The sequence below is a fragment of the Sodiomyces alcalophilus genome, assembly GCF_042370955.1.
Source record: "Sodiomyces alcalophilus JCM 7366 unplaced genomic scaffold ACRALscaffold_1, whole genome shotgun sequence".
NCBI lineage: Eukaryota > Fungi > Ascomycota > Sordariomycetes > Glomerellales > Plectosphaerellaceae > Sodiomyces > Sodiomyces alcalophilus.
The window spans coordinates 4,134,393-4,160,581 of NW_027263532.1; the positions used below are offsets into that span (position 1 = coordinate 4,134,393).

The 26,189-nt window shown below is 56.3% G+C and overlaps 7 protein-coding genes across 7 annotated transcripts; 2 read left to right on the top strand and 5 right to left on the bottom strand.

Annotated features, from left to right (window-relative positions):
* Nucleotides 1-239: 239 nt before the first annotated feature.
* ACRALDRAFT_1038333 (uncharacterized protein) lies at nt 240-2,967 on the bottom strand. The gene is made up of 5 exons (XM_071015097.1): nt 2,505-2,967; nt 2,253-2,423; nt 2,109-2,174; nt 1,562-2,052; nt 240-1,497 (listed from the first exon to the last, which is right to left on the bottom strand). The coding sequence occupies exons 1-5, from the start codon at nt 2,858-2,860 to the stop codon at nt 596-598; spliced, it is 1,986 nt and encodes a 661-aa protein (XP_070879736.1). The 5' UTR covers nt 2,861-2,967; the 3' UTR covers nt 240-595.
* A 501-nt stretch (nt 2,968-3,468) lies between these two features.
* ACRALDRAFT_1073547 (uncharacterized protein) lies at nt 3,469-7,109 on the bottom strand. Its single transcript, XM_071018115.1, has 2 exons — nt 4,799-7,109; nt 3,469-4,719 (listed from the first exon to the last, which is right to left on the bottom strand). The coding sequence occupies exons 1-2, from the start codon at nt 6,789-6,791 to the stop codon at nt 3,881-3,883; spliced, it is 2,832 nt and encodes a 943-aa protein (XP_070879737.1). The 5' UTR covers nt 6,792-7,109; the 3' UTR covers nt 3,469-3,880.
* A 99-nt stretch (nt 7,110-7,208) lies between these two features.
* ACRALDRAFT_1059529 (uncharacterized protein) lies at nt 7,209-11,048 on the bottom strand. Its single transcript, XM_071016049.1, has 5 exons — nt 10,390-11,048; nt 10,188-10,315; nt 10,070-10,134; nt 8,406-9,978; nt 7,209-8,320 (listed from the first exon to the last, which is right to left on the bottom strand). The coding sequence occupies exons 1-5, from the start codon at nt 10,567-10,569 to the stop codon at nt 7,534-7,536; spliced, it is 2,733 nt and encodes a 910-aa protein (XP_070879738.1). The 5' UTR covers nt 10,570-11,048; the 3' UTR covers nt 7,209-7,533.
* Nucleotides 11,049-14,092: 3,044 nt separating this feature from the next.
* Nucleotides 14,093-16,464, top strand: ACRALDRAFT_1027843 (uncharacterized protein; the record flags this gene model as incomplete). The annotated part of the gene is made up of 10 exons (XM_071014824.1): nt 14,093-14,268; nt 14,347-14,493; nt 14,589-14,741; nt 14,824-15,185; nt 15,291-15,307; nt 15,379-15,439; nt 15,511-15,674; nt 15,733-15,810; nt 15,929-15,956; nt 16,031-16,464. Coding segments are annotated over 10 exons (1,620 nt in total), but the record flags the coding sequence as incomplete, so codon positions are not given.
* Nucleotides 16,465-16,517: 53 nt separating this feature from the next.
* Nucleotides 16,518-20,755, bottom strand: ACRALDRAFT_2015696 (uncharacterized protein; the record flags this gene model as incomplete). Its single annotated transcript, XM_071019812.1, has 20 exons — nt 16,518-16,541; nt 16,571-16,601; nt 16,648-16,663; nt 16,736-16,811; nt 16,839-16,849; nt 16,935-16,996; nt 17,032-17,076; nt 17,123-18,797; nt 18,825-18,942; nt 18,986-19,117; nt 19,154-19,567; nt 19,677-19,778; nt 19,821-19,850; nt 19,892-19,994; nt 20,037-20,084; nt 20,138-20,178; nt 20,233-20,389; nt 20,424-20,497; nt 20,576-20,624; nt 20,667-20,755. 20 exons carry the CDS (start codon nt 20,753-20,755, stop codon nt 16,518-16,520), a joined length of 3,297 nt encoding a protein of 1,098 aa, XP_070879740.1.
* A 225-nt stretch (nt 20,756-20,980) lies between these two features.
* On the top strand, nt 20,981-23,565 carry ACRALDRAFT_1078675 (uncharacterized protein). The gene is made up of 2 exons (XM_071018801.1): nt 20,981-21,622; nt 21,721-23,565. Exons 1-2 carry the CDS (start codon nt 21,056-21,058, stop codon nt 23,395-23,397), a joined length of 2,244 nt encoding a protein of 747 aa, XP_070879741.1. The 5' UTR covers nt 20,981-21,055; the 3' UTR covers nt 23,398-23,565.
* Nucleotides 23,566-24,544: 979 nt separating this feature from the next.
* On the bottom strand, nt 24,545-25,852 carry ACRALDRAFT_2039305 (uncharacterized protein; the record flags this gene model as incomplete). The annotated part of the gene is made up of 3 exons (XM_071020950.1): nt 24,545-24,616; nt 24,674-25,383; nt 25,531-25,852. The coding sequence occupies 3 exons, from the start codon at nt 25,850-25,852 to the stop codon at nt 24,545-24,547; spliced, it is 1,104 nt and encodes a 367-aa protein (XP_070879742.1).
* Between the last annotated feature and the right edge of the window lie 337 nt (nt 25,853-26,189).

Consider the following 26,189-nt stretch of genomic DNA (forward strand, 5'->3'; position numbering starts at 1 on the left):
CGCCAAGATGACCTTACCTTTTCACCCCGTTTCCCTCCTTGTGCTCGTTGAATCGAGAAAAGGGCGGGGGGCGGGAAACATGAGCCACGGGCTTGGGGGAAGTGAGAGGAAGGAAAGGTAGCCGGGGAGGCCCGTCTCCTCCCTTATGAGGCCCCCTATCCAACAGCAAGTTCCCGTAGGCAGGCCTCAATGGCCCTGAGATTGGCCAACATGAATTCGAACCGGCACTTGAAGACATCGGCGCCTCTTTGAGCCTCCGTTGAATAATGTAGATGTAGTTGAAGAGAATAGGGGCCAGGCAAAGGCCTGCTTCTAGTCGCTGTGATGAAGAACCTGCTTCATAACTGCCGTGAACCTGCTCGAGCCCTGCCGTCCGTATTCGACTCTCTCATATGCTCCCAGCCACTGTATATCGGCCTCAAACCCAAATCCTTTTAATCTATACTATGTATCAAGATTGTGTATAAAATGTTGCGTATGCTTCCCTGGTGTAGGGAATAATGTAGTCTCATGCAGTCTTCACTGTAGATGCGATTCAACGCTCGCTTGAATTTCGAACAACACCCCCAAAACCGGGGTCTTTCACTTGAACTTGTTACCGCTGGATAGATATCCGGCGAGATGCCAACCCTTCCTCGGCGAGGTCCTCCTCGCTCCTCGTCCGCCTCCGGCTAGCGCGCGACGGGAACACGCCACCGTCGTCCCTGTTCTGCTCCCAGCCGACGGCGGCGCTGCTGGAATGGCGCAATTCCCCTTCCCCATCCGACGCACCATGGCCGTCATCGGCGGACGAAGGCCCACCAAAGGCGCCACCGCCGACATTCTCCATGATGAACGGAGACGCGGTCGGGGCGTCCAGGGCACCGAGCTCGTGGGCGGTGAACCAGTGCGGGAGAAGCAAGGCGCGGATGGGGATGAGCAGCATGATGAAGACGGGGAAGCCCACGGCGGCGATGGTCTGGGTGATGGCAAAGGTGGCGCCAAAGGCGAGGAGCTCGATGGCGACAAAGGCCCAGATGGCGCGGCGGCGCGGCAGGGCGCGCAGCGGGTGGGAGGGCGGGGTGAGGGAGCGGTCGCGGGCGAGGTAGAGCAGCTTGGCGGTGACGCCGTTGCCGGCGAGGGCCTGGACGCCCATGACGAAGAAGAGGCCGGCCAGGACGCCGTGGGGGACGAGGTGCAGGACTGTGAGGAGCGGCGGGGACATGGTGACGAGGGTCAGCAGGCCCTGGGCGAGGTTGGAGAGGCGCTGCTCGACGACGTGGGTGGGCTCGACGACGTGGGTGCCCGTGGGGTGGCCCTTTTCGTCCAGCTCCGGGCGGGCGCGGCGGACGGTGAGGGATTCGGTGTGGAAGGGGGCCTGGGGGATCAGGCCGTTGGGGAAGGGGAGGCCGAGGATGCCGGCGACGCCGACGACGAGGCCGAGGAGGAAGATGTCCCAGTGGAAGCCGGGGGGTTTGCGGAGGGGGAACTCGGTGCCCTGGGCGATGAGGGCGGATACTGGGTTGGTCGGTAAGCTGGACGCCTTAAAGGAAAGAAAGAAAAAGGATGCAGCGTAACATACCGTTATGATCAAACCAAAAGAGGACAGTGAGAAGAATGGCAAAAGGCAGGGCGAGAAAGATGTCGCCGACGGAGAGGTCCCAAAAGGAAACCACCCAGCTACGGTCGGCGGTAGGCATAAAGGCGGTGGTGGTCGGGAGGACTTCGAGGTCGATACCCTTCATGCGGCCAATATGGACAAAGCCGGTAAAGAAGATGAGGGTGAGGGGGGTCCCGTAGTCGCGGAGGAAGACGCGGACGTGGTGGTGGAACAGGGCGGTGGCGGAGCCCAGCTCGCCCAGGATGTAGGCCACCATGAAGACGAGGAGGGCGGCGACGATGGAGAGGTAAAAGTCGGGGCCGTCGCCGAGTCGCTCGAGGACCTGGATGCCCTTTTGGAGGTAGATGAAGGCGACGTAGAAGCCGAAGATGTCGCAGGGGAAGCGGGTCACCCAGCGGAGCCAGTTGCACGAGTTTGTGATGGCGAGGATCCAGTGGAGGATAAGGGACCATCTGGGTGGTGTAAGTCGTGGGAGGGTTGAGGCGCGGATAAGGGAAGTTCAACTTACATTCCGATCCAGCACATGAAGCCCAGGTAGTTGACACCCGTGGGTGCCATGATGTTGTAGACGGTACTGGGTAGAGGTTAGTCGGCCGAATCGGCAACGAGGACTGAGTCTCTAGGATGAGAGGAAAAGGGGAGGGGGACCAACTAGTTGAAGACGGTGATGGGACCAGTGACACCAACGATGACGAGGGGCTGGCAGGCAAAGAGAGAAAAGATGACAGAGCCCAGGACCGAAGCGAGGAGAACCTCATTCACGCCGTAGTTGGAGTCGGTGCTGGTGAACATGTCGAGGGAGAAAGCCAGCGCGGGAAGAATGCTGAGTCGAGTTAGTATGGTGGTCTTTTCTTCTTCTTCTTTTCTTTTTCCTGTCTCAAGAATGCGCAGACAAGGCACTCACTTGGCAAAAAACATGTAGACAGTAGCCGGGACGACGCGGTAATCCCAGGCGTCGATCCAGTCGCTGGCGTAGTACGGGGCGCGAAGGCGAACATCGCGCATCATACCGCGGAAGAGGTGGATCTTCCACCAGGGCTCGTGCTGGGTGCTGTGGGACGTTTCGTTATCCGTCGTCGAAGCCCCCGGCGCGGACCGATCATTATCGTCATCATTCTTCTTCTCGTCGACATGCGGCCGAGACGTTGTCGCCGCTGTGGCCTCCACCTCCGGAGGTGGATGTAGGGCGTCGGGTCCGGCGCCGGAGTTCGGTCTGGGCCCAGATCCGGGGTCGACTTCGGCTTCGAGTGCGTCGTTCATGCTTTCGATGTTTTAGAACGGGGAAAAAAGACCGAGTCTAAATTTTAGGTGGATAGGCGAGGAAAACGAACGGAATGAACAGAAGAATCTGTGTAACGGCGTTTATATAAAACGAGTTGTAGGACATGAAGATGAAGGCTTTCATTTCATTATCTGAGAGGTTGGGGAAAATGTTGAGATGGCAAAGTGGGTCCTGTCTTATGTAATCAACGTTACCTACTTGGGCAGTACGGATGCAAAAGTGACAACTCCGTGACTTGACTAGCTAGGTACATATGTACTTCGTACAACGTAGGTACAGTAACTTGACACAAGTGTCGAGCCGATGTACCTACCTACGCACACCTATAACGTGGTGCTGTAAGTACATCGGCTCGACAGTTGTGTCTCATCACTGTACTCTAGGCACGTGGAGATTGCCGCAAACAATTGACGGATTCTTAACACTCCGCCACCGCCACTACACCGTGAACTGTTAAGAATCCGTCGAGATTTTACTGTACGAATACTACAGGACGTCTATAGCCTCACCCAAGACCAAGACCTACGAAGTATATCGTTCAGTCACCCAAAATCAGTATATGTCAACTAATGATTTTTTTTACATTGTATTCAACGTGATTAATACGAACGGACATCTAATGGGTCAAACTTCTTTCTATGCAAGGTATTTACACATAAAAGTACAGTTGGGAGCTTCTGCCAGTGTCTTTTCGTTCGGGAACGTGTATCCCTCTTTACCTGCCCTTGCCATGCCATAACACCCTTCTTATGAAACACAAAAAAGTAGAGTTGGTTCCTACGACCTTGGACGTGGCCGTTGAGCCGGGAGACGGAGTCTAGTCGAGTCGTCCGAGTCGAGGTCGAGTCGATATAACGACGTCCCGGGTGGATTTCGGACGGTCAATCGTTGCCGTGGTGTGTAGTAGGGAGAGGTTGTCGAGTACCCCCAGTATACTGAGATGGGCGATCGAGTTTGCCCCTCGTACTCTCCCTCGTCTCGGCCTTATTCGAAAGCCATCACCTCCCCAGCCCGTCCCCTCCCTCCTCCTTAAACGCCGGCGACGGCTGCTCGGGCGGCGGGCTACCCGCATCCTCCGCAGGCGGCGGCGGCGGCGCGCTCTTGCCACCCCCGTCCTTCTCGCCGGGCGTCGCGCCCTCGCCGTCGCCCCCGCCAAAGTACTTCTCAAAGTCCTGGTGGTCCGCAAACGGCCGCTTGCCCAGCAGCCGCACCATGTCGTCGCGCGTCAGCATCTCCTTCTTGAGCAGCTCCTCCGCCACGAGCCCGACCTCGTGCTTCTTGGTCAGCAGCAGCTCCCGGCACTGCGCGTACGCCTGGTCCACGATCCGCCGCACCTCGGCGTCGATCGCCTGCGCCGTCGTCTCCGAGAAGGGCTTCTGCAGCTGGTTCGGGTCCTCGCTGTAGTGCATCGGGCCCACCTTGTCCGACATGCCCCATTCCGTCACCATCTTGCGCGCCATCTGCGTCACCTTGCGGAAGTCGTCGCTCGCTCCCGTCGTGACCGTCGGGAAGTGCAGCTCCTCCGATATCCGCCCGCCCAGCGTCATCGCCATCCTGTCCATCAGCTGCGGCACCGTCATCAGGTACGCGTCGCCCGACGGCAGGTACTGTGCGTAGCCCAGCGCCCCCTTGCCGCGCGGGATGATGGACACCTTGAGCAGCGGGTCGGCGTGCTCAAAGTACCAGCCGCAGATGGCGTGTCCGGCTTCGTGGTAGGCCACCGTCCGCTTCTCTTCCGGCTTGAGCACCAGCGACTTGCGCTCCAGACCGCCAATGACCCGCTCGATCGCTTGTTCAAAGTGGATGAGCTCGACCGACTCGGCGTTGACCCGGGCAGCTATTCACGTTAGTTTTTGAATGGTTTTATGAAACGAAACGAAAGAAAGAGGAAAGGGAAAAAAAAAAGAAAAACCCACCAGCAAGGGCGGCTTCGTTCACCACATTAGCAATGTCCGCTCCCGAAAAACCAGGCGTCAGCGTCGACAGTCGGCCCACCAAGTGCTCCCGGTCCTCCTTGGTCACAATCTTCTTCAAGTGCACCTTGAAAATGTCCTGCCGTCCCTTCATCGTCGGCCGGTCAATGTAGATGTGCCGGTCAAACCGCCCCGGCCGCAGGAGCGCCTTGTCGAGGATATCCGCCCGGTTCGTGCCCGCCAGCACCACAATCTGCTCCGACGTGTTGAACCCGTCCATCTCCGTCAGGATCTGGTTCAGCGTCGACTCCCGCTCGTCGTTGCTACCGCCGGGCCGGTTGCCGTCCTGCCGCGCCCGCCCGATGGCGTCAATCTCGTCGATGAAGATGATGCACGGCGCGCTCTTGCGCGCCGACGCGAAGAGGTCCCGCACCCGCGACGACCCCACCCCCACGAACATCTCCACGAATTCCGACCCGCTGACGCTGAAGAACGGCACCCCGGACTCGCCCGCCGTCGCCTTGGCCAGCAGCGTCTTACCCGTTCCGGGCGGCCCGGACAGGATGGCGCCGCGCGGAATCTTGGCCCCCAGCCGCTCGAACCGTTCCGGCGTCTTGAGGAAGCTCACAAACTCCATAATCTCCGCCTTGGCCTCGTCCATGCCGGCCACGTCGGAGAACTTGACCTTGACCGCCGTTTCGTGGTTGAACCTCTTGGCCTTGCTCTTGCCGAACCCGAACATCTGGTTGCCACCCCGTCCGCCGAGACCCCGCGTCGTGTACATGAGCAGGCCGACGAGCAGCAGCGTGGGCCCGAACGCCATGACCACCGGCCACAGGCCGCCCTCGCTAGCGTAGTTGACGGGGATGCGGTCCTGGAGAGGGATGCCGAGCTGGTTCTGCGCCTCCTCGAGCTGCTTCTGGAACGAGTCCACCGACCCGATGGAGAAGAAGTACTGCACGTTGGGGTCGAGCCCACCCGCCGATTGAGCTTCCGGGTGCAGCTCGACCCGGACCTTGCCCGAGTTGTAGACGGTGAGTTTCTTGACAAGGCCCTTGCTCAAAAAGTTCTTGTGCACCTCCTGCCACGTAATCTCCTTGCTCTGTCCGAACAAGCTGGCTTCGGCGTACGGGATGATGAGCGCCCAAACGATGGCCGCCGTGATGAGGTCGCCCGTGCTGAACCGCCCGAGGAACCACTTCTTGCCGAAAGGGCTGCCACCCTCGTTCGGTCCGCCAGAGCCAGAAGACGATCCCTTGCCCTTGTCCTTACCATCACCTCCCTTGTCGCCTCCCGCGCCGCCGGCCTGGCCTGCTTGACCTTCGGTCTTGGCCTCCTGCTCCTTCCCCTTCTCCGTTTCTTCCGGCCGAGGCTCCTTGGTACCCTGGGGATCCTGCTCTTTGTTCTTGATCCCCTCGTTGTCCTGGCCGGTGGCGCGCATTTGCATGGCCACCTCGTAGTCGGTGAGCCTCTTAGCCATCTTGGTCAGGATACGGATGACCTTGCCCATCTCCCCGATGGTCAGGTCCGGGCCGCGGCGCTGGCGAGCCAATTCTCGCAGCTCCCCCGGAGCCCCGAGGACCTTGATGGCATCGATGGTTCGATTGAAGTCATCCTTCATGAACTGGGGCAGTCCTCGATGGGTTCCAATCTCCCTGATCTTTTCGAGCTCCTCTTCGTTGAAGTAGACCCAGCCATCCGGGAGCGGGAACTCCTTTCGTCTCTTTTCCAGCTCGGTCTGGCCCTCGGAAGACTTTTCCGGCTGCTTCTCCTCCTTCGCCTCGTCCCTGGGCTTGTCCTTGTTCGGATCTTCGGTCGAGTAGAGGCGTCGTGACGACGGCGAGGATCTGGAGTGGGATTGGGGGCAGTATCGTGCTGTCAATGGGGCGAGACGCGCCACTCTGGATGTCGAGTAGATGGACCTGCCGAGGGCGAGCTGCTGCGAGTGTCTGGCTATTCGCGCCAGCTGCGCCGATTGACGAACAATTCGGGCCATAGCCGTGGCACCCCGGACTGGGGGGAGTTAAAACTGTCTTGTGTGGCGGCGGGACGGGGAAGGATGTGAGCGGTGTAAAAAGAGAAGAGGAAAAAAACGATTGATTGAGAAGCAATCCCAGGAGGTTCAGATCATCGACGCGTTTCCGACCGATGATCATCCATCCGGCAAAAAAATAAGAAAAATAGAAATGACAGCTCCTCCCAATGACACAACACGGTGGCTGTTTGGGAAGGATTGTCCAAGTCGTCTGCGTAAGGAAGCTGAGGCGTTTGCTCGGATTTTGCGGCCGTGACTCGTCGGGAGGCAAATCTCTTGCAGTAAAGCTCCAGGTATCTCTACCAGGGGGGGAGATTATCGGCTCACCGGGACTCGGAGCTACCGGGCGTGGAGTTCTGACTAATGGGGAATCACGTGACTATAGAACCTATCGAACCGCGTCGCTCGTATTCCACCAGGCATTCACGAGATGACGTCCCAACGGCACCAACGGAGTTTAATGCCATGGAAATAAAAGGATACTAATGACATGGTGCTGGGCAGCGGAAGCCTGATGGGTCATATTACAAATTGCTTATCCTGTTAGATATCAGAAAAGTTTCCAACATCATCCGCTTTATGCCTGTCGTCATAGTATGTACAAAAACACGGCTGAACTGGACTGGTATCGAAGCATCTGGCATCGGAGCATCTCTCCCTGTTCGTTCTTTTACGACGAAACAAATTCACTTGCACGGCAAAGCTACCCTTGACCACACGGTGGCATGTCTCCCACGTTCCCATTCTCGACGGAAGGATACGCCCCACCGCTCATCTCGGCCCAGTCCCAGTCCAGTGTCATGGGAAGCGAAAACAGGTCCTGAGGCAAGAGGGGTTGCTGGACTGCCGATGGCCCCGTAACGCTCATTCCCATGCCTGCGCCGCCCATGCCCGTGTCCACGTCCGGTACGGGTGCTGGTACTGACTGCACGCCTTGTCCAAAGCCCGTAAAGTCGGCCCAGTTGCTAAAGTCGAGCACTTCTGGCACCTGGAACTCCTGCTGCCATCCCGTAGACCCCGTCGCTGGTGGAGGCTCTGGCACCTTGTTGTCAGTTACCATGGGTCTGAAGCTGTTCCGTTGCCGGTTGGCCTCGGCATTGAAATCGGGGGATAAGTGTCCCTCGTTGACGCCATTCTCGCCGTTGCCTACCGGCGTCTTCGCCGACGTTGGCCTCGGAGTTTGCTGCTGCGATGACACCCGTGGGGTTTGCTCCGCGGCACCGACGCCATCGGTGGTTTTCCTCTTCCTCCGTGAAGACTGGTCGTTTTCCCCCTTCTCAATCACCAACTTGGCGATCCTCTCAAATTCCGAGCAGACTCCCAACATGCGGTGGACACCGCCAGTCTCGGCCTCCTGGCCTAGCTTGGATAAGAATGTCACGACCACGTTCATCAACTTTGCGTCCGACTTTGCTCTGTGGTCCAGAGGGTTCTGCAGGATATTGCCAAACAGTGTCATCAGTGCAGACACGGGGAAGTAGAGCACGAGCCTAAGATGGGTTGAGACCCAAGCGCCGTTAGAAAGGAAGCTGCCATGACGGCGGAGTGCCAGCTCGGTTTGAAAGGGCAACTTACCAAACAATGGACAGGTCACCTTCCGGAATGTATTTGAGTAGCGACACGGACGCCCTTGCAGCGGCTGTACAAAGGGCGGCGGATGAGAACACCCGCGGGTTGAGGGGTTTGGTGTTCAAACCCTGCACTGCATAGTTGGCCAATCTACTGGTCCAGTATCCGTTCTGCACCGACATGCGGTGTATTGTCGTCAGGCAGTTGTAGTACGTCAAGTGCAGCATGACCACATGCAGGATGAGGGGCGTATGTGATGCCCTAATCTCGTGCTCCGGTCGAAAGTCAATGGGAATCCGATCCTTCCACGCATCCAGCTCCTGGTCCAGCTCCCCGATGGTATTGAGCAACTCGCCAGGCGATTGTTTCATGGCCGTTGTGGAATACAGTCGACTGTACACCTTGCTCTCGATCTGGGCAATCTCGCACATGGCCCGGAACAGATTCATTTTGCCCTTGCCGTCGGCCAGGGGAATGTTGCCGATATTGTCTGCGGGGTCGGCATCGGGCAGTTCGACGTTCATATCGTCATCGTCCTGGGCAGGGGGCCGCCCTGCGCGCAGACACAGGTCCTTATCCAGCATGTAGGCTATCCAAAAGACCCTCTTCCTCTGCTCAATCTCGACGGGATTGAGGTTGAAGCCTGTGCCCCGCTTGTGCAGGCCGATGGTGTGGGCCAGGCGGATGGCGGTGGAGATGAGGACAAAGGTCGGCTGAGGGTTCGGGGTGCCCTGCAGGAAGAGGGCCATGGCCAACAGGGCCTGCACGCTGAGGAGGTCTGCGCTACGCATGGTCAGCTCCGGGAAGACGGCCATGGCGTTCTTCAGGTAGGCCCAGGCCTTTTCGTCCTCCTCCTGGGGCACGAGGTTGCTCATGACGCGAAGGCGGTGGCCGTAGGCGAGACAGCAATTCAGACTCGCCCACCAGCCGGTGCCCTGGTACGGATCCCCCGAGTACTGTCGCTCGACCAGGTGCATAAAGGTGGGCTGATGGAAGAGGGGGAACATGCAGTTGAAGTTTTCGAAAAAGTCCTTGAGGAGTGAGAGGGCCTCGGCTTTCGGCGGGAGGGGGCGGAAGATGGGCCGTCTGAAGAGGTCGCTAAACACCTCGGGCTTCCAGTTTGTCCACTTGTGGTCGTCGATGGAAACGTCGGATATCATCATCTGGAAAGCGTTGTCGCCTGTCTTCTCGTTCACCCACTGGATGCCCTTGGGCGAGAAGATGGAGAAACCGGACGAGGAACCGATGTACCGCGTCTCCCCGGACTGGTTCGTGACGAGAGAGCACATCATCTCGGACAGTTCCTCCACTTCGGCCGCACTCACTTCCTTGCCCATCTCTTTGTCCTTCTCCGGTATCACATGCACGTGTTGGTCTGAGGCCGCCTTATGCGGCTCGGGAGAAGCCAAGGAGCTATGCGGAGTCGAGGTGCTCTCGGGATATGCCGATGCCGTCAAGGACGGGGACGGAGGGTCCGACGCTGTTCGGGAGGCGTGACGCGATCGTTGGTATCTCTCGGTTAGCTTCTTTTCCAAAGCTCCGAGGTCCATTTCCCCATTTTCATCCTCGTCCAGCACGCCTAAGAAGAAAAAGAAAAGAAGGACGTGAGCGACATGATCGTCCAATCCACCTGGGAGAGGGGATGGTTTGACCGGGGAAGAGGAATCTACCAGCTAATCTCAAGAGCTTTTCCATTCGTTCCAACCTGTTTTCAAGGGCCTCGATGTATTTCGCGCTATGGTTGAGAACGTCAGCCTCCAAGCTATCAGTAAGATATTCAATACGTACCCTTTCGGAGGAGCACGCTTCTTCTCAACTTGAGTAAAGACACAGCTGGTCTTGTAGTTGATACAATGGCTGCAGGCGGGCAGCTTTCCATCGCACTTGATCTTCTTTTTCCTACACATGTCGCAGGCCTAGGGCGTGACGCGGGGGTTACCGTCAGTCGCACATTGGCGCCTGGGCAAGCTTTGCGGCAGAGAGAGCTCACCCTCGCAATTCTTCTCCGCTTGGCCTCGGTCGCATCATCAAGCAGGACGGGGTGATCGAACATGTGGGCGGTGAGGTCTGGAGGCAAGTGCTGAATGGGATGGCCATCGGCGGTGAACCCGCCGAAAATCCGAGGCGGCGGGTGGCTGATGTGGCCCATCTGGAACCCCATGCGGTCCATGGTTGATCGTCTATTCGGGTAGGTTCAGAGATGGGAACGGGTCGGGGAGGGCGAGACGGGAGGGCGAGTCCGAGGAAGCGGCTCAACGTTTACAGTTGGGCGTTGCGCGATGGCGAGGAGAGGTAAGTGGCGGGAATGTCTGTCCCTCTGGCAATATCCTTTTCCTGATAATGGGCGTGGTGACGGAAGAATAGAGCGATTACGAAGATGCGTCGGACGAATCGGTATGAATAAACATTAACTCGGCGAGTAGGATAGTGTAGACGAAGGGGAATGGCGATGGGCGACTTGGTAAAGGAAGTGGGAGGTTTAAGGGGGGAATGACCTCACAGAGTAGAGGTAATAAATAACAAGGTGATAGCCTAGTTAGATTGCAAGTTAGATGCTCAGTCTGATCATTTTCAGTGAATTCGAAGAGTCGAGAGGGCCGACTGCGGCTAGGCCACGAGAATCGCGGAGAAGTCGATTTCTGGGACGAGAGGTCCTTTAGGAAGAGGGAGAGGAGTACGAATAGCTAAGGGGGGAGAAGAAAAATAATAAAGAAGACGGTTGTCCCCAACGCTTCGTAAGAGAAGCCGATGACACTGGCTCTGTACATTGCCTCTACATCAGAGGCGCAAGGCCGATGCAGGAGCGACCACTGTTACAGATGCTCCTGCCAGTCAGGTGGTGCTGTGACCCTTCTTGTCACCGAGTCGCCTGCGGGGCGTCGACCTTGGGGGGCTGAATCGAGTTTAGCGTCAGGGGTCACGACACCCCCCCCCCACGATGCGTCCCCGAGTCTAATTGGTAAGCACCTACGAATACGTTGTAGGTACTTCGTACTTTTTCTTTTGTCCATTGATGCGATGTGCCCTGACTCAAATGCAGCTTCAGAGTACGTGTACATAAACCTCTTGTCTTGTCCAATACACTGGACGGATGTACCATGTCATCGTACTTTGTAAACTCGAGAAAGACGTTCGAAGCAAACAGTACCAGATCCAGCCCAGCAACGAAGACCGGTCATTCCCAATGACGTCGCCCACTTGAAGCGGGGCGGCTCCCGGAAGACCGATTTCCAGAGTGGTACGACACGACACGACCGAGAAAGTCAGCGTCACCGGCCACCCTCTTCTTTACACCTTGCATGTCTTGGATTGAAGTCCTTTGCTCACCGTTGGAATCCCGTTGGACGACGGGAAGTTCCACCGCCCATTCAGCGGCGTCCCAGCCCCGTTGGCAAAAGGAACGACATTCCCAAGCGCAAAGCCGATCCCGAACTCAATTCTCTAATTCCTCGGTCTCGCAATCGTATTCGGGTCATTGCTGGTACTGAGTCAAGTAGGCAGAGTCTACATAACAAGTACAACGCATGTACTCGAATCCATTATTCGTAGAGGCCTCCAACGCCATGCCATGCCTCTCTTCGATTCGCTCAATGGCGATGGTTGCGATCAACTCGCCCAACTACCGACCTCCTTGGATCGGTGTCTGGCCGTAACTTGCCAGCATCTGCCAGGCATGTACCTCGTGGTAGCGGGGGCGAGCGAAGCCTGTGCGTATGGAAAAGCCTTCCAATGCAACCCACCACGTCCGTTTACATAAGAGGCCATCCTGCTCAGGCACCAGCTGCCCTTCGTCGTCGTGTCGTGAATGTCCAAGTGCAGCAGATGCAGGTACAGACGCAGGTTGTGCGTGTGGATCGGGACCATGGAACACACATGAAACGGGGATCGGACCTTTCGACCTTTTGACTCTCTGTTGCATCATCAGTCCCATTCTGCTTGAGTGGTGCCTGATTATTCAACATTGACGGATAGGCCCGGGACATCCGAGTCCATCGAAGAAGCCACTTTATTCGGTTCCACTTTTTGGGCGCGCATACCCTCATGCCATCATCTAGGTATCCCCATTCTCCTCTCTTAGGGCCAACAACTCTTCCCGAGTCCAGGCTCAGCCATCCGCCGCCTGGTTGGCAAATTTGCTCTTGGCCGGTACAATAAGTCGAAAGCTCTTCAGCAACTCCCGTCAGACCACTGACCGCAGCCCCAACTTGGCCTATAGCATGGCAGTCGGCGGCTAACACCGTTCTGCGCTATAGATCTGTACTGAGCCTGGGAAATGCAAAGACGTTTTATGGGGGCTTCTGGGTATCTTCTACCTAGGTCCTGGACACGTGTTGCACTTGCCAAACAGGTCGTCGGTCGCTCAGCAGTACAAAGTTATCGCATGGGCCCGTGGCATATGCGTGGAACCTCCTGCAGGTTACACGGGCAGGGCTCGGTTAGTGGGGGGGACATACCGGCACACATTGTTTTGTCAAGTCTTTGACAGGTCTTTGACAGGTCTTTGACAGGAGGTCACATTTGCCGGAATCCCAGTTAAAGATACGATGTACGTAAAGCTTCTGCATCGTCAAGACTGGACTGGACAGTTTTCTTTCTTTCTTTCTTTGATTTTTTTGTCTTTTTCTTCCCCGGCCCTCCTAATCAGGCGGGAACAGACAATGGGATGACGAAAACTCAACAACGTCCGACAGATCATTAACAAACTGCTGCTTAAGTGTGGGGGGCCGCCATTGCGAAACTGGGGAAACACCCCCACCGGCTGGAGATCAATCGATACATACTTGCAGTGCACTACCTTAGTGAGTCACTTGAGTAACCGAATTTCAACTCCAAGAAGTGGAAGTGCGAGTTTGCTGAGGCACGAAGAGGAGCATCAGTACCTCCGTACCTCTGCAAGCGGAGTACCAGTACCTCTCCGTACATTGTAATCGTAGGACAGACGATATGAAGATTTTGTTAGTCAGCTATCAGTGATGATAGCGATAGCGGGGTAAAATACAACGTATATGGTGGGGTCTAGCGTACCGGTACGTCAAAGTACGTCGTAGTGTACGGTAATAATACCGACGTCGGTCAAAATCTTTCGCTAGAAGTGAAGATTTTACCGCCACGACTTCTCCGGCGACAAGCCTTCCGACGAACACCTCTCCCCAGCCTTGTCTGAAATTCTCGACACTTGCCATAGCGTCGACGAAAGCTATACTGTGTGCGTAGACACGCCATTTTCGTCGGATACCACTCTCCAACCGCCGTTGTACAAGCGCGCCGCCAGCGAACCTCTACGACCAACACCCTGCCCTCTTCGAACGGCTCCTATTTCCTTTTCCTTACTGGAACCTGGACTAGGTCGGGATCGCAATGTGTGGTGTTTCCGCTATACTGGTCTGTCTCCCCCCCTCTCTCGACCGTTCTTCTCAAGACTGGCCAGCAACGCTCCCATGCGACGGGATGCGATTATTGCTCAAGAGAGAATTTTGTGCTAACTTTGCCATGTCAGTTGGGCGATTCTAAAGCCGACACGGCCGCTCTAGAACTCCACGAGAGTTGCTACTACCTCCAACATGCACGTACCGCCCACCCTTTCTCCTCGAGGTCATATGGGGTTCCCATCAGCCGCCCAACGCGCGAGAGAATCTTGGCCATGATCGCGCACAATATACACACTCCCCCTTGGGACGAAATGCTGACGCCAGAAACAGCGCGGACAAGATGCTGCGGGTATTGCCGTGTGCCAGGGCGGAAGAGTCTACCAATGCAAGGGTCTGGGGCTTGTGAGTTCTGTCTTCAATGAAGGGAGACGCATCGTCGATTTGCCCGGCTGGTGCGGCGTGGCCCACCTCCGCTATCCTACTGCTGGTGGGACATATGCGTACGTCCATTGATCCCAGGCGGCTCTTGTCTTGGGGAGTTTCACACATCCGTGCATCCACTGACAACGTGGGACTAGGTCGGAAGCGCAGCCATTCTTCGTCAACAGTCCCTTCGGGCTGTCGATGAGCGTCAACGGAAACCTCGTTAATAGCAGAGAACTGCTCAAATTCCTCGACCGGGAAGCTCGCCGCCACGTGAACACGGACTCGGACTCGGAACTCCTGTACGTCCAATGCTGAACCAACGCCCCCCGGGCCAAGGAACCAGGGAGCGCTGGAGGATGCAGCTAGGGTGTGTCGTTGCTAACATCACATTTAGTCTCAACATCTTCGCCCATGCGCTGAACGAACTGGGTAAATTCCGAGCCAACGTGGAAGACGTCTTCACCGCACTACGCGAGGTGTATACCAGGTGCCATGGCGCCTACGCCTGCACTGCCATGATTGCGGGCTTTGGCATTCTGGGATTCCGGTACGTCGCCAGCTCAACGCTCTTCCCATTGTCTTTGCTTCCCATTGTCTTTGGGTTTCCCAACTCACGCGCCCGCCCGCAGTGACGAGAACGGTATCCGGCCGCTCTGTCTCGGATCGCGGCCATCTGCCACCCTCGAAGGGGCCACGGACTACTTCATGGCGTCGGAATCCATCGCCTTGACGCAGCTTGGATTCGGAAACATTGTCGATATCCTACCGGGCCAGGCCGTCTTCATCCAGAAAGGAGGTGTCCCCCAGTTTCGCCAAATCGTGCCGAGGAAATCGTACACGCCCGACATTTTCGAGTTTGTTTACTTCAGCCGTCCCGACTCGCATATGGATGGAATGTCCGTCTATCGCAGCCGACAGAACATGGGACGCATGCTCGCAAGAAAGATGAGGGACACTTTGGGCGAACAAGTGATCAAGGACATTGACGTCAGTAAGTGTGCTCTATCGGCTATTAGCTGGTCTCCCTCACCTGCCGCGCATCATTTCTTGCACATTAAAGTAGAGAGGTTGAGGTGCTAACTTGTTGTGTCTTCAGTCATCCCGGTCCCAGAGGTACGCAGGTCCAAAGCCACATCTCGACCGACCAAGTCTTTGCCGTTATTAACGTGAATAATCACAACCAGACTAGCAACATTGCCGCGGCTGTACTAGCGACAGAGCTTAAGAAGCCCTTTTCAAGTGCATGTATGTCTACCTCGGGATCCTTTTGTTGATACTCTTGGACTCTACGGCTAACTTGAACCTCCCCCTGAAAGTCATCAAGAATAGGTACATCTTCCGCACTTTTATCCTAAACGAGCAAAAGGCACGGCAGAAGAGCGTCCGCCGGAAGCTGTCGCCGATCGCGTCCGAGTTCAAAGGGAAAAACGTGTGCATTGTCGACGACTCCATCGTGAGGGGAACAACCTCGCGCGAGATTGTACGTCATGACCCAGATACGCACATGGGCATGAGGCCGAGCTAACCTACTTTCCCAGGTTCAAATGGCCAAGGAAGCGGGCGCTGTGCGAGTTTTGTTTGTTTCCTGTAGCCCAGAGGTCACCCACCCGCACGTTGTAAGTGTGTCTTCTGCCTTGCAAACAAAGAGAAAAGAAAAGAAGAGAAAAGAAAAGGCCTCCATGTCGACACATCAACCCCTCGTTTCAAAAAGCCATGGCTAACCACTGTCTTCAGCACGGCATTGATCTCGCCGACCCATCCCGTAAGAGCAGCCTCAAAAACACATGATCCCCTCTTTCGACATGGTAGCAAGATACTGACACGGATAATCACCAGAACTCGTCGCGCACGGAAAGACCCGGGAAGAGATCGCCCGCCTCCTCGACGTCGACGAAGTCGTCTACCAGAGCCTGGAAGACCTCAAGACGGCATGCCTGGACGCGGGCACCGACGACTGCGAGGTCAAGGACTTTGAGGTCGGCGTCTTCAGCGGCCAATACCAGACCGTCGTGCCCGACGGATACTTTGAGTATCTGGGCCGGACCCAGGGGTACAAGAAGAAGACCAAGACGGCGACCTTGGTGGACAAGGGGCCAGACGCTGCCGGGCCGGTCCTGGTCGCGGGCAGTGGGCCCGTCAATGTCGCGGGCCAGCGCGAGGGGCTGCGGTCACATGATGATGACGATGACGATGATGATGACGACGATGCTGATGAGGTGGCCACGAATGGCCCGGCAAACCGAGAGGATATCAGGTACGTTGGTTGTTGAGAGCTACATGTCGAGTGAGTGATGGCAACCCACGGCTAACGACTTTGCAGTCTTTACAACTTTGCAAATACGTCGTCCTAAGGGATGCTGGAAGAAAGCACTGGACTTCGACGGGGTCGGCATAGCCGTGATGGATCCTCACACCCCAAACGAACATGGGGTTCTTATAAAGTTTCTTGTTACAGCCTTCGTTTCTGCTCTTTGAGAGTGTTCCTGTGGGCGGAAAATAAAATAGACATAGAGTTACTAGGGGATGGATCTATATTTTGACCTTGGAACACGGGCCATGAGCGGATGGAAGCAAGGTAGGAGGACGGGCCTTTTTCATTATACATGGCATGGGTACGCTATGTACAGTTGCACAACTTCCGAACATTGGCGGGAACTTTTTTTTTCCAGAGACATGAAAATCCGACGGGCATAGTAAAATATGTCTAGGGTATAACGCAGATACAAGAGGGAGTAGAGACGAAAAAACGCCAACCACCATATGCAGTCGTAGACGTCCAGGGGATTTTCTCCCTCCCTGGACCTACAGCGTACTAGAAATGATCAAGAAACGGACACCAGTTGTCCTCTCCTGCAAGTTGAATGAATAGATCAATTGATGTCCTCGGTAAAGCGAGAGCCCGATCCCCTGGATCCGCGCGACGCCGACCCTTCCCGGGAGACTAGCGACCGAGCGGTAGGGTCCCGGGGCGGGGCTTCCAGCGGGCCCATGTTGTCCGAGAAGGGGTCCGCAAACGGGTTCTCTTCGGTGACGGCCACCCGGGCCGGACCGGTTCGCATGACGGGCACGCCGCTCACTGGTCTCATGGGGGCGCCGACGGCTAGGCGGGCTGGGGGATCGGCGGCGCGGCTGCCATCGTGGAAAAAGGGCCGGGATTCTCGATAGTAGACCGACTCCCCGCCGCTCATGGTGCTATCACGGGGGGCTGTGTAACCGTCACCTCCATTGAGAATGACAGGTGGGAGCTTCCTACCCGAGACGCGATAGAAGCCGCGCTCGGCCTCGGTCGATGGTGGGACAGTTCCGTTCCGGGACGTGCGTTTCGGACTGAGGCCGGCTAGGGCGGCGCCCAAGCCCACGGACCGCTGGGTCATGCCGCCGTCGCCAGAGGGCCCGTCCGTGCCGGGCAGTAGGCCGCGGCTGCCGTTGCCGGGACCTGCGCCTGCGCCCTCGCCGAGCATGATTCGCCCATGTTTCCGTTTCCGCATTCTTAGGGCAAAGAGGACCAGGAAGAACAAGACGGCAGCACCTGCTATGCTGCCGACTACGCTCCCCACGACTACGCCAGTTGCCGGCACCGTGTCATCGGTGTCTTCGCTGTGGCTCGAGGGGCTGAAAGGTGTCGGTTCGAGGCCTGGGGCTTCCTCGACGCCAGCTTCCTGCTCCGTCGAGCCACCGGCCTGGCCTGTCGAGGACGTGGTGGTAAAACGTGTGGTCGTGGTGATAGTTCTGGTGCTCCCACTGCTAGAGCTGGTGGTGGAGAGAAATGAAGACGAAGGAATGAACGAAGATGATGACGAAGAGGCGAATGCCGTCGCGGCTTTCAGTGGAATGGAACTATTGTGATAGAGCGACGATGGCAGGAGGTGTGGCCTGGTAGAGTTGCTGACGCCGCCCATAACTGGGAAAGTCGGTGACGCGCTGGACGAAGAGGGGCCGTGCGGCGGGATAACATCCTGACTGGAGACATGGTCCTCGAGCGGCACCGGGATGGCCGAAGGAACAGCAACCGATAGGGAAGACGAGTCTGGCACCAGGTCAAGACCTGGAAGACTGTCGGGCGTCGGAATGGGATGTATCTCGGGAGCGAGGTCCGACTCGGGCTGGCGAGAGGCAGGTGTGGGTGCAGCGGAAGCGATGTTGGAATCCAGAGTTTCGGTCAGGCCGGAGACCGGGTCGACGACGACGGTGGCCGGCGGGGCATAATGGGTCTGAAGCTCTATGGCGGATCCGACCGAGTCGACGACCTGGACGACGGAGACGGTCTGCACGATGTGAGTGACAAAGGTGCCCTCGACGTCGTGGGCATGCACGACATCAGGGACGGGTTCCTGCCGGTTTTGTAGTTGGGGTGGATTCGAGGAGGCGCGGGATGGGGCCAGGCGGTTTCTGTGAAAATACCAATGAGAGTGCCTTTCGGATTTGGTATTATCGTCGCTGCCGTGGCTGTTGTTGTCGTTGTTGTTGTTACTACTGTCGTCGCTGCTGGTGCTGCGGTGGTTGGTAAGATGGCGGGCCTGAGCGAGTGAAGGCCCGCGGGGTGGTGTTGTCATTATGCTAGATGTCGGCCGCGGAAACCGGTTTGCCAAGAAGCGTACGACGGCTACCTATGTGGGTGGCGGAGCCACACTGGGAATGACACTACGGCTGTGATGCTCGTGTTCAGCGACACTAGCACTGAGACGGGGGGCCCAAACAAGGAACGCGGTGGTTGGTGGGTTGCTATCCGAGGTCGACGATCGCGGAGTCTTATTTGATGTCGAGTGAGGCGGAGTCCATGCTCGTCGTCACCGCATGGCGGGTTTGGAGCACGATGTATTGCAGCAAAACCAGACCAAAAAAGGAAGAAAGAGTGTAGCTCATAAGAGAAAGACGCGCAAATCGGTTCGTCAGTTCGTCTTTCAACCTAGTCGTCGCAAAACCCTGTCAATTGTTGTTGTCTTTCTCTGTCGCGCCCACAAGAGTCGTAGTGTTCTTTCCAATCTGTCCCTCTTCCCGTCTTTGACTTTCGAGATTGATAGAAGGAATGGCGTCGTGTTGTCTCGAGGCTTTGTTTGTGTTGTCTCGGGTTTGGCCTCCTTTCTCTTTCGGCAAGTTGGTCCTCGAAGGCGTGAGAAGCGAGAAATAGCCCAGTCTCCCTTTGTGTCGTATCGTGTGATTCTGTGGCCCGATGGCAGTGTTTACAATGACCGACGAAATGTACCCGGGCGGGGAAGCGAGAGCGAATGATAAGAAAGAAAAAAGAGAGCGACGAGAAGAAAACGAACGGACAGAAAGGAATGGAACGAAAGACGAAGGAGGGGACTGGAAAAGAGTCGGGAGAAGTGAAAAAGAAGAAGAAGCACAAAGGTGGTATCCCGGTATTTGCAGCTCCTTGGGGGCAGAATAATGCAACTATAATAGGTACGGTACCGTTGTAATTAAAATTAGGCAGGCAGGCAGGGGGCCCAGCCAGTATACGAGAATAAACACGAAAATAAACAAAAAGGGGCCATTTCATTGTGCGAGGATAAGAAGGAGCATTAAAATTGCTCCGTAATACATTAAAGATCCCTTCCTGTCTGCTCCTTCGGTGCAGAGCCTTCTTTTCAGTGACATTCAACAGGTACCTACTTCGTACACGTACGTTGTACTTCGAGAGCATACAACGTATGGACTCAGATGCAGGATTTCTATATTCGTAATCTCGCTTGGTACGGGAGAGGTGGTCGCCAAGGAGAGGTACAGACCAATCATAGACTGGGAAAATGGAGAGGGGTCAGACGACCGGCAGGGACAGGGCAGGCACACCTGCCATAGACTCACCACTTGCCAAACGGAAACCAAGAGAGGAAACCACGACCGGCACTCTTTCGGAGGAGATAACCCCAAGTGAGTCAAGTGTTTTGTACTCGTTACACGATACGGGGTAATAGTGGGTGTTGGAAATAAGGAAGGAACGACAAACGAAACGACCATGTGTTCGACAAATGGCGGGTACGGTACTACTCAGTTACGAGGTGCATGTACATGTACCTGCATAGGTAGCAATACAATACGTTGTACCAAACGCGCTTTTCCGGTGACACGACACGAAAAGTCGCAAGAGCGTCATCGCGTATTCCCCATGAGCACCACGACACGCAGGACAAGTCGGCTTTGCGCAGGACACATGTTGAGTGGGACAGTTGGAGCGGGCTCGGATGCGACAGTATGCTATTCGTGTACGACGCTTAGGTAGGTACCGTACGATGTGTTAGCAATGTTGTGCCTGGCCGTCTCGTGGCATCCGTCTAAAAGTACAGATGGCAGGTAGGACAAGGACTACCTATGCAGTCAAGGTGAAGGGGTAACTAAGGTACCTCCTATACTTACCTACGTTGTACTTTGTACGTGTGACACGCATCTTCTCGTCCCTTGCAGCGACGAGACTTTCAGGTACTGGGCAGCACTGCATCAGTCTGATCCTGGCTGTTCTGTGGGTCGGTTTGACTTGTTAATTCCCCCTCTTCCCTCTCCTTCCTCGTGCACTTGTACGTTGTACTGTATCAGGTCGTGGCATGGCGTCATTCGGTCTAGCATGGCAGGAATCTCGGGAAGTAACGACAGACCATAGGTAGTGAGGATGGACATGATCATGTCCATCAGTTTTTCTGACTTCTAAGAAAGAGTAGAGTAGACTAACGCTCTAAAGACGACATGGTACCGGCTAAATAATCGGAGCAAATCCCTCACAGAAAGGAAAACGACTACCTACCATCCGGCTAATCGTCCAACTGATATCCTCCTTCGTCTCTCTGTACGGTTCTCTCCGCTCTTCACCTTCACCATCATCTAGATTCAACAAATACACGGGTGGTTGCCTGGGACTGTATCATCCTAATGGCCGACCCTCCGTCCGACAGTAGGGGCCCGGCCTCCGATGCCCCGGCTCCATCTCCGGATCCGTCGACGACGTCTGCCTGTCCCACCCCACACGCCTTGCGGCCAAGGCCACCGTTACCGCCCCGCCGCTCCACCAACCTCGGAGCCTCTTCTAACAACCATCATGGCTCATCCGCCTCATCGCCATCGCCATCGTCCTCGCCATGCCTTACCACCGACCCACGCAGCTCCTCCTCCCAGTCCCTGCGGCCCTCGTCCTTCGGCGACCATTCTAGCGTCGCCTCTCGCCGCACCCTGCTTGTGGTGTATATTCACGGCTTTTACGGGAACGACCAGTCTTTCCGTTCCTTCCCCGCCCATGTCCATAGCCACCTCAAAACCGCCCTGGCCCATTCCCATGTCGTACACACCAAGATCTACCCCCGCTACAAGACATATAGGCTGATCGAGGTCGCCCGAGACAACTTCAGCGCCTGGCTAGAGCCACATGAGGGCCCTACGACCGACGTGATCCTGGTAGGCCACTCTATGGGTGGCATCCTCGCCGGCGAGGTAGTCTTGGCCGTACGTATAGTATTTCCCTTTCTATCGTGCCCCGTCTCCAAGCCCTCACGTCATGTTGTTGAGCCCCTGAAGACACTGGCTAACCCCCCGTGGTGTAGCCCAACCGCCATCCATATTCTCCCCGTTCCTCCAAGCACCGAATCGTCGGCACCATTTCTCTCGACTCTCCATTCCTAGGCCTCCACCCTGGCATCGTCGTATCTGGAATTGCTAGTCTTTTTCGGCCCTCGCCCACCCCCTCACCCCAATCCGAGGACGGCGCGTATCCGTCCCAAACAGCCTTCAGTACCACCGCCTCGACTCCCCCCAGCATTGATTCCTCCCAGGCCAGCCAGCACAGTTCCGCAGCCACCGACCAGCCGTCCATCCTCCTTCCCGCCTCTCCTTCCCCGCCTTCTGAACCTCGCGACCCCCTCTTCAACCCTCCCTTTTTCAACGACAAGGCCTTTCAAGAACGCCCCTTCCACAAACGACTGGCTCGTTTCGTGACAAAACATAGTTCCGAGGGCATAATAGGCGCCGCTCGCAATCATGTGCTCTCACATCTCGAGTACGGCGGCTGCTTGGCAGACTACCCAGCCCTTCACTCGCGCTACAACAAACTGCGCGCCCTAGAGGACGTCGATGAGCTCGCTGCACTGCGCGAATACCAAAATGACCCGTCTGCCGAGAAGCCCATGCCGGTCCGAGTCAGATTTGTCAACTACTTTACCATCACCACCGGTAGGCCCAAGAAACCCCGGTCCGCAACCCCATCGCCGACCGACGAGGTGCATTCACCTATAGGCACGACCCTCACCACCCCGGCGGGACAGACAGACAATTCACGACGGGGCACCCTTCGCACCGAGGACTCCGACGGGTCAACCAGAGCTTCAAGTGATAGCAATACAACCCTTAAAATCCCACTCGACGCACCCAGCACCCGCGAGAGCCTTCTACTTCTAGACCCTATGCCCATGGAGCAGGTGTCCTCAAACGATCAGCCTCCACGTTCCCGAAATCAAGATGAGGACCACTTACAGGTGTCGAGCACAGCTAGCGACTTGCCCAACGGAACAATCCCCGCAAGCGCGCAACCAGAAGCGGCACAGCATTCGCAAATCCTTTCCGCCTCCCACGACCATGAGCTAGATTTGCCCCCAATCCCCGACCTGCCAGTGCAGCCAACCCCTCCCAATCTCGATAGCTACCCCGACAAAGACACCCGCCGCCAGGCCGAGAAGGAAGCGAAAAAGGCGCAGAAAGCCTACGACCAGGCGATCAAACATCGCGACAAAGCACTCCGGCAACGACAGCAGCTCCTGGACAAACACCGCCGACGGACCGAAAAAGAAGAAGCTCGGCACGCGAAGCAAGCCGCCAAGGACCGCGCCCGCGAAGTGAAACAGCGGCATCGGGAAATCTCCGCGAACGCGGTGCGGCAGGAGCGCGAACACCAGCAGGAGGAAAACAAGGAGCATGGCCCCGGGCCGCCCAGCCCCGGAGACGCGCATGTGGATGGACCGCCCAAGCCGCCCAAGCCGCCCAAGGAACGCAAGTTTTGCGTTCTCCCCCGCCGAGTCGCCGAAGGCTCCGACCACACCTGGGTACGTGTCTTCATGGAAGGTGTCGACGAGGTGGGCGCCCACTGCGGCCTCTTCGAACCGGGGCCGCACTATGACCGCCTTGTAAGCGATGTAGGGCAGCGCATCGTCGACTGGGTCCAGGAAGACATGAGCCTGGCCGCTGTTCGTCGGCTGGCTGAAGGGGAGGACGAAGGTGTTGGAGCATAAAAGGTATTAGAGGGAAAGTCCTTCATGAGGAACAAGGAAGAGAAGCTAGCTCTAACCAGGAGGTCGAATGAGTTATATGGTAGTGATACCACTCGCAAATAATGTCAAGATGAGCTATTTGCCAACAGTTACGTGCCAGATAGGCATGTAGACTTTGATGCTACGCATGCCACACCTCTGGCCCTACGACACGGGCATGACTAGGGTTCATGGGTTTTCAATTGCTTTGTATTAGTAGACGGAAAAATCTACAGCAGAGGTATCTCTGAGGTCTCTCCAACGCCACGGTCTCTCTCTCTCTCGACCGTAAACTTTTCGTATTACCAGCAAGGGATTCTGCGTTGCTGGCTTTTGACATACTAATATCAGGTGGACCGCTAGGCCCAGGGGCGATCGTCAAGAATCCCTTCTTTGCCCACCTCTCATGTCCGCTTGGTCCGTATGATTCGTCGTCCTGCCTTTCCCCGTCCCTTGGCTGTGTTGTTTGATTTCTTTTTTCTTCTTTGGTGGCACGGGGTCATCAGTTACGATGGAAACCTCCATAGCCAAAAAAACGCATGTTTCCCTCCTTTGTCCCCAACGCCGTGCTTGTACAGGGACCTAAAAAAGTCATGATGAAAAATGAGCAAAGCAAACCCGTAAAATAAAAAATAAAAGAGCACGTCAGTAGACTTCTTGTTCCTGTCCAAAGCGTCTCGTCATATACTATGCAGATCCTTCCTGGCGGACCGTGTGCGTGTGATGATCGAAAAGTGATAACCCGAGGGAGCATCGACCTGGCGGGACGGGAATCATGTGCAGCTAGGTGCCGTTCCGTAGAGTCGAGAACAAGGAGGATCGAGTGGACTGTGGACCCGACTCATCGAAGGGGTTTGTTGTTGAACCAAGCCGGAGAAATTTAATTCTTCAGAGCAGTCTTGCGACCACGACGGCTTGCCCTCAGAGGACGACAACCCTTCCGCGGAGCACCCTCTTGGGGAACTGGCACGTCGACGGCAGACGTGCAGAGAGTTTGTTCGTTGCAGGTGGTCTTCTGCCGGCCAGCTTTGAGTACGATACGGGTGCTGGTGCTGGTTCTGCGAGACCCTTTCCCGTTCGTCTCCGTGCTGGGGGCCATGCCGGTGGTCTCGGAACTTGCTGGGGTATCCTATCTCCCTAGCCCCGAACCGTAGGCTTGCCGCGGTGTGCCAGTCTGTGGGAACTGCGGAGTGCCAGTGCCCTGAAAAAGACGGTCAGCCCGCAAACGTCACGTTGCGGGGAGATCCTGATGCCTTACCTTCTTATGCCGCTTCAGGCCTCCCCGATCATCGCCGTCTCCAGTCGAGTATCCATCATCGGGGAAGCCCTCGCCGTAGCCCTCAAAAGAGCCATCCCCATAGCCTCTCTTCTTGCCATTCCGCTGGGCCCGAGGGACGCCCTGGGGCTGCTGCTTCGACTTTGTGATCGTCGATCCAGGAATACCAATCGGCGTACCCGGAGCGGTAGCCTTTCCGAGCATATTCCTGGACGGATCAACAGTGGCAGTGATGTCACCGAGGACAGTACTATCCCACTGCTTGGCAGGGATGGGACCCTTGGCCATGGCGACCGCTCTGCTCAAACCAGCTTTGACACCCTGGGTCAGACCCATCATGAGATGGCTTCGGCCTTGCCAAAAGTCGGCGTCGTGGATCGTTGCAATCTTGCCAAATCCAAAGTACTCTTCCTTCTTGTTCTTTTCATTCGTCTGCCCACTCGAATCCAACGCATCGTCCTGATGTTGCTCGGCGTTCTCGTCGACTTCCTGTTTGGGGTCTTCCCAGGCCTGCTTGACCGAGTCGAATCGGCCCATGATGCCCAGGCGCCTCATGTGGCCCTTGTACGTCTTTCGCAAAGCATTCTTCTCTCCATCGGGCTTTTCTCGAGCGACTTCGGCCGCGATACCTGTCAAGTCGAACATCTCAAAAAGATCCTCAGTGATCTGAGGAAACCTTTGGACGCGATGTTCTGCGGTAGCTCAAATGTTAACCCAGCCAATTCTGGTAAAGAAATGATTACCTTGGGTTAGGGGGAGAAGAAATTTGGCATGGACGAAGATGAATGAAAATAGGAAACGGGAACAAGAGGGGCGACGGGAAGCGAAGGGAGCCTTACGAGTCTGGCAAAGCAGGTATTTTTCGCCGACATCCAGATGGATGTCTTCAATACCGATTCTGCTGTCCTCGATATGGGCCTTCTTTTGCTCCCTATCTCCAAGGTCGTCGATTGACCGCTTGCGCTTATGGGACACATCTTCACCCATGGTGAAGTCTTGGGACTTGTCGGAGGGATGAGCCGTGCTCCCGTTTACGCTATGAGCGGGAGTTGGAAGGTTGGTGGTGATTGCAGTCAAAGTGGAATTCATGCTCGACGCGAGATCAGAGGTGCCAGGTGACAACTGTGACGGACTCTGAGGAGTTTGAGGGTGGAACGTCATATTGGCGTCGAAAAATTTAACAACCTGTAATGGTTCCGAGAGAGGGGAGGGACGTCGTGGTGGTTTGTGCGGCCGAGATGCGGATGGAAACGAGGGTCCGGGAATGCGTCGAGGGATGCGAAGTCGCTTGCCAGAACCGGAAGGCAGGAGCGCAAAATTCGGCAAAAGGAAATGGACCCTTGCCGACCGTATGTACAACCAAAATGACCAAAGAAAAAGTTCTGCAGAATCGGTTTCGATGAATGCGATGCGAAAGAGCGTGACTGAAGGGAATCAAGAGGATGAAGGTGAAGGCTGGTGGCGGGTCGCGCCAAACCGCCGACCGGGTTCACGTTTC